General features: G+C 56.3%; 2 protein-coding genes across 7 annotated transcripts in view; both read left to right on the plus strand.

Moving 5' to 3' along the window:
* The window catches only part of PIK3R6 (phosphoinositide-3-kinase regulatory subunit 6), a 51,023-nt gene extending 41,806 nt beyond the window's left edge, over window positions 1–9,217 (plus strand). For 2 of the 6 annotated variants that reach the window (XM_067717535.1, XM_067717536.1), the window contains exons 19-20: window positions 3,244–3,356; window positions 5,233–5,422. In XM_067717535.1, the coding sequence (XP_067573636.1) occupies window positions 3,244–3,356; window positions 5,233–5,416 (297 nt within the window). In that variant the 3' untranslated portion in view covers window positions 5,417–5,422. Of the gene's footprint in view, window positions 1–3,243; window positions 3,357–3,508; window positions 5,423–9,080 lie in introns of those variants that run through there. The other 4 variants (XM_067717541.1, XM_067717539.1, XM_067717540.1 and 1 more) reach the window with 4 other exon arrangements.
* Window positions 6,468–8,998, plus strand: MFSD6L (major facilitator superfamily domain containing 6 like). The gene has a single exon (XM_067717543.1). The coding sequence runs from the start codon at window positions 6,970–6,972 to the stop codon at window positions 8,752–8,754; it is 1,785 nt and encodes a 594-aa protein (XP_067573644.1). The 5' UTR covers window positions 6,468–6,969; the 3' UTR covers window positions 8,755–8,998.
* Window positions 9,218–10,041: the final 824 nt, after the last annotated feature.

Genomic DNA, 10,041 nt, shown 5'->3' on the forward strand with positions numbered 1-10,041 from the left:
CATGACCTCCGTGTCCCACGACACCCCAAACTCAAGATATTCAAAACCAGAGCCAGTGCTTTCTAGTAGTTAAGAGCTCTCTGGAGCCAGACTGCCTGGGCTCAGATCTGAGCTGTCGTTTACCAGCTACGTGATTTAGGCAAGACCCTCCAGCTCTCTGTCCCTCAGTCTCATTATCTGGAAGACAGGGACAGTAATGGTACCTACCTGTCCGGTTGTTGTGAGGATTAAATGATGGTGACGTGTCAAGCTTCTAGAAGAGTGCTTGGCCAAGTCACAGCTATATGTGTATTAGCGGCTGTTTTTATTTCATCCCCTCCTCCCCTGTGTCTTGTCTCTCATTCAGCGGGACCATCATTAACCAGTCACCTGTCCCGGCAACTTTGGGGTCAGCTCAGATGCCTCCCCTTTCTCACCTCCCCGTGTCCACTGGTTTTCTCTCTCAAACACTCTCACACCTCTCTCTTCCTCTCCATCCTCCTTCTTGTGGTCCAGTGAGGTTGACCATCTGTCCCAATTTGCCAGGGACAAAGGGGTTTCCTGGGACGAATTGGTCACCCTTGGGCCAGACCTTCATCCACCCCCTTCTCCTGGACAAACGCTACAGCCTCCCAGCCGGTCTCCCCGATGTCATTCCAGTACTCCTGCAATCCACCCTCCATACCTCTGCCTGCATGATCTTTCTAAAACAGAACTCGGACACATGACTCTGTGCTTAAAATCCCTCGACCATTTCCTACTCTCCAGGGCAGAAGGGCTGAGAAACTTCAGTGTTGCATAGCTTGGTTCCGCTTTCTCTCCATCTGCAACCCTGGCCACCCCTGCGTGCACTTTACACGGGGGTATCTGTGATACCGAACCAAACCTGGGTCCTCTCGCCTGCACTCAGCAAAGCCAATACACTGACACCGGGTCGTGGCGAAGGAAAGTGCAGTGTTTATTGCAGGGTGCCAAGCAAGGAGTCCAGGGCAGCTGGTGCTCAAAACCACCGAAGTCCCCGATGGGTTTCAGCAAAGCGCTTTTAAAGGCCAGGTGAGGGAAGGGCGTCCCAGTGTGTGTGATCAGCTGGTGCACAGCTCTCTGATTGGCTGATGGCGAGGTAACAGGGTGGTGTCACAGCGGTTAACGTTATCAATCCTTAGGCGCCAGTAGGTCTGGGGGCTACGTGCTCATGGTCATCAAGTAGTTAATTTCTTCCATTTGGTGGTGGTTTTAGCATCTGTAAAACAGCTCAGGAAATGTGCATCAGATACTGTTATCTAGGTACTTGGAGAGGAGCTACAGCAGAGGACATGGGGGAGGGGTCTGTCCGGGGAAGCTCCCGTAGTATCTTGCTCGGTTCCATTTGGAAGTGTACTGGCAGACCTTCCTCTGTGCCTTTGTTCATGCGCTTTGCTTGGCCTGAAACCCCGTGCCTCCCTTTCTCTTCCCCATCTTCCTTTCATAACCCCTTTCTCTTTCAAGATGAAACTCAGGTGTTATCTCCCCCAGGAGGCCCTTCCCTCCACCTCCTCCACCACACTCCCCATTCCCCACTCCCCGGAGAGCTAGGGACCCCACCTCTGTGCTTCCCCAGAGCCCTGGGGACAGAGCCACTGAAGCATTTGCAAAACTTGTCAATGACGTGATCTCGTGGCTCAGGCCCTATCTCCGGCTTTCCAGCGCCCACCGTGGGAATGGCCCACAGCAGGAGCGGGCTAGATGTTCCCTGATCATCTGATCCAGCCTCCACCTATGCAGGATCTCACCTCCAACCAGAGTTCATCTTTTCTGGGGCAGCCTGTGCACTGGAGGAGCGCTCTGACGGGCTGAGAGCTTTGTACTGAGCTGAGATCTTCCAACAGGACAGCTCTGTATTTAAGCTTCAGGTTCCAGGGTGGCCCTATTTACCTTTATGTATTTCCCCTTTCAAAGTCAGCTCCTTACCACGCTTTCTATTTTTAATGGCCTCTTTAAATAACCTGGTTGTGAGCTTTTTGAAAATCTAAACTTACCACCCTAGCGAGTTCCCTTTTGCCTCTGTGCTGTCTCGCTACCTACAAGGTAGTTGCAAAGGTGAGAAACAAAAGCACAGAGTGATTAAGAATCATATCCAAGGTCACACGGCTAATAAGTGGCAGAGCCAGGATGAGAACCCCGGTGGTCTGGGTGGAGTCTCCCGGGAGATTCCTGCACACTCTGCCCATAGACTCCTGGCCGCCAAGCCCACCTTCCACCCCACAAAAGTCCAGCAGAAATGCCTGGACATGCTTGACCCCCCGCCCCAGGTTGAGGCTCTGTTTGTCCCTCTGCTGTTTGACAGTAGGAAGGTGAATCAGCCCTGCCTACAGGGAGCTTATGAAAAACAGCGAGCTTATGAAAAAGGCCCAGGCCGGGGCTGGACTCCAGACCACTTAGATCAGAATTTCTGATTTTATGTTTTGGAAAGGTGACTCCAGGGGTGGAGAATACTTGAATGAGTTGGAGGCTAAGGCTCTAGAAACTCCAGTGCTCTGTGGTGGTGAGTCACGCAAAGCTGCCATCCACGTGTGCTATGGGCCAGTGACCGGAAAGGCCCTCAGTGCCCCACCTGGAGCCCAGGATGCTCTACGTTCTCTGTCCAGGGGGAGGGGTCTCTCGGGAGCAGCCCCCTCAGGTCACGGGTTGGAGGGCTGCCTCGGGGCTGTTTTCCGGTGCTCCTGGGTACTTTCTGGAGAAGCTGCGCAGGGCTGTGGGTGTGGAAGGTGGGAACACCATGACCCGGGTTCCCCGTGCAGAGGACGTAACTAGCCCCGTGGTACAAACTGGTACAGGCTTAGTCTGAGTCATGGGGATAGGTGACTGTTTTCCAGACCCTCTGTCTCTGCCCCAGGGAAATAATTTTGTATGCAATCCAACACTGAGTACAGGGGTCAGGGCTTATAAAAACCCTGAAGTAGCCCCAAATTACATACATAACATGCCTGTCAAAAAGGAGGTGCTCAGGTCACTTCAGCACCTGGCAAGCTCTAGCTGTAGCATCCCAGGTTGTGTTTGAGATTAAGGACGACAGGTGGGAAAAAGAACTGTGGAAATGATGGGAGAGCCAAGGACCAAGGCTGCCTGGAAGCATCTTGTGCAGGCTTGACACTACTCAGGGTCACTTGCAAGAAGAGAGGCGGGACCCTTGGGTACTGAACTGAAACACACAGGATTCCAGGGTAGGAGGTGTTGGCAGGGCCATCCGTTACCAAGGTGATGCTCCCCAAGCTGTCTCTGTCGCAGACGGTGACAAACACCTTCCGGTCGGCTAACGTCCAGATCCAAAGCCAGGACCAGAGGCTGCTGACACTGTTGCTGGACAAGGACAGTTGCCGCGCGTACAGGGATGTGGCCAGGTGAGGCTGGGCTCCGTGCCCCTGGGGCAAAGCTTCCCGGCTGCCGGCCCCGCCCCCGCTCTTGCCTGAGCCCGGAACGCCTTGTTGGGGTGGATCGTGGGCCAGGCAGGCATCCCTGATGGGTGTGGACTCAGGTGATGACTTAAATCCAGGAAGAAGAGCAAATGGCGGCTGACCTTGGGCAGCAGCTGAAATTCAGTTCTCCCGCGATTCTCCTACAAATGCTCAGCCTGCAGCCCTCCCGATCCAGCCTCCTGTGCTGGCACTGCCCCCAACACAGGCTGCCCTTCTGTGGCAGCTACGACCCAGTTAACACGACACTTACTGGTGTCCCCTAGGGAGGTGTTTTTGGGTCAGGCAGGCGCACAGGGTGACCCGTTCAGGCGTAACCTCCTCTCTGTGCGTTCGCCCCAGGCTCAGGGTACCCTTTCTCCTTCTGACTCTTCCTCTTCCCTCTGCGGAGCCCCCTTGTCTATACCCGACGGTAAAGGGGCTACGGTTAAAAGGCCCAGGCAGATCTGACCCCTGAGATGGGTCTCCCGAGCTGGCCTCTCTCCGCCCACAGGTTCGAGGTTGCTCCCTGCCCAGAGCCGTGTTCTGGGGCCCAGAAATCCAAGGTGCTGGGACTCAGCTCACACCAGGAGGAGATAGAAAGGACCAAAGCCAAGGCCAAGCCCCTTCGAATGCCCATCAACACGTTCTCTGGCATCGTCCAGTGAGCCCAAAGGGACTGCAGAATCGCTGAGTCTGAGAGCAGAGGGCCCGAGAGGAAGGATACACCACCCCACCTGCCCCAAACACTCACAGCAACGACTAGAACGAGGCTCCCTGGGGCGGCTTCCAGCCACATCTGAAAGCCAGCAAGTCCCAGGAGCACAGGGAGCTGGCCGTGGCGGGTGCGGTGGGGCAGAGCCCACACGAAGGGCCGAGGAGGCCCTGGCCAAGCTGTGCGCACGAAGCCCAGCTCCTCGCGCCTGTGTCCACTCCTTCGTTGATTTCCAATCCCTGCCTCTCCCACTCAAGCTCCCCACCCGTCCCTTAAAACCAAGGTGAGAGCTGCTGTCCCATGGCCTGGGGCCCCGTGGCCTGGGGCAAACAGGACGTGGGCAGCGGCAGCCCCTCCCGCCCAGTCTGTTCCCTTCCCTCTAGCGGGCCACTGCCCACCTCGCCCACTCCCAGGCGGGCGTCCCTCCCGGTTGAGAGGAAATGTCAGATTCAATAAATGCGCACTAAAGTCTTTCTGCTCTCATCTATATCGAGCGATACTTGTGTTTTAGTAGAGAGCAGAGGCACTACGTAGTCTAACCTAATGACTCTGCTTAGGCCCAGGTAAGAGCTTGGTGAAACATTCACTGGTGTGTTCTGTCCACCTGCCCGGCCCCTCCTCGTTCACGTTCACTGAGGGCCTCCTGATCAGAGATGTCCCCAGAACGGAGGTGGGAATGCAGGCTCATTTCAGAGGAGCCAGAGATTAAAGACATCAAAATTCTTGGCTTTTGAGTTCAGATGTTAAGTCCGTACCCATCCCCTGGGCAATCCCAGGGGATGGTGGCAGTGGGATGGAAGAGTCCCTTCCAAGTTCGGGACCCAAGAGTGGAGAGGTAAGCACTTCACTTTTGGCCTTATTGCCCTGGGAGTGGGGGCAGGTCTCAGAGCACGTTCTCAGAGCCTAGGGGCATGGTGTAAGAGGGGCTGCCTGGGGGCCTAGGCAGATGGGCCCAAGAGCAAGCTTAAAGAGAGTCCCCGCGCCTCTGTGGGCACAGGAAGCAGGTACGGTTTTCCCCGGGTAGTTGAAAGCAAACAAGCCCAAGGTAAGAGGTGCAGCCGTGAGTGGCTACAGGGACCACAGAACCTAAAGCCTGGGCGTGGACTGCAGGCACCTTGATGGACACTACGTGGCGAAATCCCTGCCCCTCAGTGGCGATCCACCCTGGACAGGCGAAGACCGAGAAGTTGGTGGGTGTGCGGTCCTCCACCGAGGCTGCCCCTGCGGAGCCCGGGGAGGACAGGGACTAGGGGCAGCCCTGAATGTAACGGAGATGGTTTTAAACAGGAAGTGACTGATATCACTGAATTTGAGGGAGTTTATCTGAACATGGCTAGACTTGCTTTTTCTGTCGTTGGGGTTATGTAAATTGATTCATATCAATTTAGGCAACAAGTACTAGGTTCGTGAAATAAACAGCTGCAGGGTTTACCAGCTGTTAGAGTTAGGTGAGGGCTCTGGGCCTTCTCCCCCAACAATCTCTCCACCAGCTTACAAAGAAAGTACGTCATAGACCAAATTCTGCTGCCCACTCAGATATGCCTCTCCACCCCCAGTCAAATTAGGTGCTCCGAACAAACCTTGCTTGAAACCTTCACGCAAGGACACTGGGTGGCTGGACACTGTAAAGTGTCCATCTCAAAGTAAAGTCTTCCCTTCCAAAGGGTCTGGACTGCTGGAATCTCCGGATTCTTAATCCTGTTCACCAAGGGAGGAGATGCCTCCAAAAATTATAAACAATCCATGTGACTTGGACACCACGAATTTCACCAGCGAAATGTTGCCAATATCTCTGGGGATGATTAATGAATCCACTTCCGTTGATCTGAGATCATTAACGTGCTTATATTCACTGCCTCTGGAGTGTGACTTGGATGAAGTGTTAGCTAACCACCTCTGGCGTGTGTATTCCCCACATGGACAACTAAGCGCTCTCAGGTGTCGATTAAAGCGATCCAGTACATGCATAACGTTGGCCGGGGGTGGGGCTGAGGGTGGGTGCTGCACGGGGCTGCCTGGAGGAGCTCCCGTCTCAAGACCACCCTCAGCTGTCAGTCCCTCTCGGGGGATTGTCTCCACTGAAGAAAACTCTGTCACCTAAGGTCGTGCCTCTTCCAGAGGCAGCTCACATCCAATCAAACAGTTCTAGGCCCTGGGGACAAAAATAGCACTTGATTCCAATGGAGACAGACAATCAACAAGATAGACCCGTGAAACAGAAACCGGTAGTGTGTCTGACAGCGATGCGTACCACGGAGGAAAACAAGCAGGGAAGGGGAGAGTGTGAGTCTGGGGAGGGGGCGGGGTTTGTCAGCGAGGGTAGACAGGGACGGTCCCTGAGGGAAACAGGGTCGTCCTTGATGGGGGGCCCATGAGCAAAGACCTAAAGAACACGGGGCAGGGGGGCATATCATGAGTTCCACTCTCGCGCCTCCCCAGCCAAGTTTTACTTGCCTGAAGCAGTTCAGGGATCTAACTCAGCACCGTGGGCTACGCGGGGGCCCTGGGGGTGGCCTCGAGCGCACCCAGCAGGCCTCAGCCCGCGACCCTCCTGCACCTGCGCACGTCTGGCTGGTGCGGCGGCGAAGGCCGTGGGGCGTGGCAGGTGCGGCCCGCAGGTGCGCCGGCACCGCCCCTTAGGGGCGGTGCCCTCCGGGCGGGGCCACTTCCGGGTCGGTGGCCGGACGTGGGGCGGTGGGCGGCCGTTGACCCGGTGACCGCGGCGCCGCCGGAGGCTGGAGCTGCCGTGCGGCTCTCTCCCGCCTCCCTTCAAGGGACATGGCGCCGCGCCCGCCCCGCGCCCCGCCGCGCCCTCCGTCCGCCCGGGTCTGACGGAGCCGGGCAGCCATGAGCGCCAACCCCCAGTGGGACACCAGCAGGGCGCTGGGGGTGGCCAGGTTCTTCCATCTGGTGTGCGGGGTCCGGGATGCCTGCGTGACCCCGTTCCTGACCCTCTACCTGCGGCAGCTGGGCTTGGCCGCGCCCTGGGTGGGCATCCTCATGGGAACCAAGCACCTGATCGCAGCCTTCTGGGCTCCCTTCTGTGCCTTCCTGGCCAAAAGCTACCAGAAGCGGAGGGTGCTTCTGATAGGCTCGCTGCTCGGCTCGGTGGGAGCCAGCCTGTTGATGGTCCTGGTGCCGCCCTTGGACAGAGACCCAGGGTACCGCTCGTGTAACGGAAGCCACAGTGTGACCGCCACGGTCCCACCACCGGCGGTCGCACTCACCGTGAACGTCACCTCCGCCCCCGAGCCAGCTCCGAACTACCCAGCGCCCAGCCTCCCAGCCGAGAGGAGTACTGGGGTCGGCCCAGGCGATGGCTTCAGAGAAGGGCCTGGGGAAAGTGGCCAAGAACCTTTCAGTCGTCTGCCCAGCTCCTTTGTGGGCTCCATCCAAGGAACCAGGACCACATCCCGAGTTCTCCATCCTATTACTTCAAGAGTGAAAGATACTCCCCAGGAAGGTGCTTTTAGGGTGGTCAGTCCTGCCCATCCTTTGCTTGCTGGGGGTACGGCGTTGGCAAGTCCGGCCAACCAGTCGGCAGCCAGGGGGATGGCGGGGGCCCTCGACCTCTCCTCGGAAGGGTTGCGGTGGACTTTCATCCTCTCCCTGGGCTCCATGGTGGTCTGGGAGCTGCTGACATCCCCTGTGGAGCAGGTGGCCGATGACAGCCTTTATGAATACCTGGATTTTGTGGACGCCACTGACGGCTACAGAAGCCTGTGGATCTGGAGGCTGCTGGGCATGTCGGCAGGCGTGTGCGGCATCTCAGCCTTGGTGGGGCAGCTGGACTGCTTCCTGATGACAAATGGCCCCCGGGGTGTAGTGCACTTCTACGGCTACTCACTGGTCAGCACCCTGGCTTTACTGGTGAGCATTGCCTTTCCCGTCCCCGTCTGCAGGCAGTGGGAGCCCAGCTACAAAATGGTCAAAGCCCTGTCTCTCGTAGGCGGTGACCCCCGCCTCATCACCCTCGCCCTCACTGTCTTCTTGATAGGAACCGCCACCAGCACCGTGCAGAACTTCCTGTTCTGGCACATGAAAGACCACGAGAGCACCGAACCGGTCATGGGCGTCTCAGTGGCCCTGGGCTTGCTGGGGGAAATTCTACTTCATCCTCTCAAAACTCCGTTGCTTAGGAAGCTGTCCAGGGTGGGCACGGTGGGGCTAGGGCTGGGCTGCCTGGCGGGGCAGCTTCTGTATTTCTCTTTCCTCTGGAGCTGGTGGTCTGTCCTCCCCGCTCAGCTCTTGAGCGCCGTCAGCCACGGGGCTCTGTGGTGGGCAGTCGGGGCCTCCATAGAGCATCTGGCCACTCCCGGAACAGAGAGGCCTCTGAGTGCCGTGTTCCGAGACCACTTTTACGGGGTCGGGGCCAGCCTGGGCAGCTTCGTGGGGGGCTTCGTGGTGATGCACTTCAGCTTAGCTGTGCTCTACCAGTCCTGCTGTGTGGTCCTGTTGCTCTGGCTGGCCTTGTTCCTGTCCATCCAGTCCAGACTGCCCCAGGAGCGGACAATCAACTACTCTAAGCTGCTGGCCGTGGAGGCCAGTGACACGAGTGATTCTGAGCAGGGGACCGAACGGGACTGGCTCGTGAAGGCCATGAGAGACGAGCACTCAGACTGGAGGGGCTGAGAGACAGTCAGGATGCGCTGATCTGGGGAGGAGCCAAAGGGATGGACAGCACTTAGCCTGCTGGGGACAAACCCCACGAGTCCTGCCAGGAGTGCAGGGAGCCTGCGGAGACAAAAGCATGTCTGTGCCAAAGCCCCACGGGAGCATCTCATCGCATGATTTTCTTTACTTTTGTAGTAAAAGGAGATTTAACGTTTGGCTGTTCAGTCTTTTTAAAATAATGGAGCAAGAATACATTTGCTAAAAAACAAAAAATTTCCCTTTGTGGTCACTCTTTTTTGGCGTACGCGGTTTGCAAGAGCTTTGCGTGGTGCTGTTGATTTCAGCCACGACTGAACTGCTCAGGTGAAACCGACGGGGCTGGGAAGGCGATGGAACTGCAGGACTCAGTCGGCAGAGGGGGCAGCAGGCTTCGATGAGTCGTGCACATTCCTGTGGATCTTAAGGCTTGAGCCCAAGCCTATAAAAGCCATGCCGTGGGCAGGTAAGGATGGTCATGAGAACCGAAACTCTTCTCTCTGTCTCTCTCTCTCTCTCCACTAATGTACAGTGGCCACAGTCACACCCAGAGACTTAAGTCTCCAATAAGAGAAAATGATGGGAAGTGTAATCTCTCTCTCTCCACTAATGTACAGGTGCCCACAGTCACACCCAGGGACTTAAGTCTCCAATAAGAGAAAATGATGGGAAGTGTAATGTGTGTTTGGGGGGATAGGGGGTGGAGGTGAACAGGTTTTCATTCTTACTCTCAGACGTGTGCGTCACCAAAATGGGATCCTTAGACTTAGATGCTTAGATGAGGGCAAGAGCCGTTCCACGTCCTCTGGACTCCCATTTTGCAGGCTCCACCTCTCAAGAGCACATGGAGACTTTCTGCATCTGCTCCGTGAGGGTGCGGCAGCCTCCTTAGGGCTAGGATGCTAGTACCTGTGCCATTGGACCTCCCACAACAAACCTATGAATAAATCAAAGTTGTTCACTGCATTTTACAAGCAAGAAAACAGAGTCTTAGGAAAGTCACACATTGGGTCACTTTCGGAAACACCTCCAGAGCCCTGATCTCCTTCCCGCAAATCTGGTGCATTTTCCGCTATGCCAGTAGTTCCCAAGGCTGGATTCAGACACCAGCCACAAATTCGGGGGTCCCCAGGGCTACCCTCACTTCTGACCAACTGGCTACAAATTTGGGGTTCCCACTTTCCCCCTCAGGTTCAATAATTCACTAGAATGACTCACAGGACCTATGAAGGTACTACACGAATGATTACAGTTTTATTAGAGCCAAAA

The sequence above is a fragment of the Pseudorca crassidens genome, chromosome 19 (assembly GCF_039906515.1).
Source record: "Pseudorca crassidens isolate mPseCra1 chromosome 19, mPseCra1.hap1, whole genome shotgun sequence".
NCBI classification, from domain to species: Eukaryota; Metazoa; Chordata; class Mammalia; order Artiodactyla; family Delphinidae; genus Pseudorca; species Pseudorca crassidens.

Excerpts from the sequence above, each read along its gene's own strand:
- MFSD6L (XM_067717543.1), top strand. The coding sequence starts at position 6,970 with ATGAGCGCCAACCCCCAGTGGGACACCAGCAGGGCGCTGGGGGTGGCC.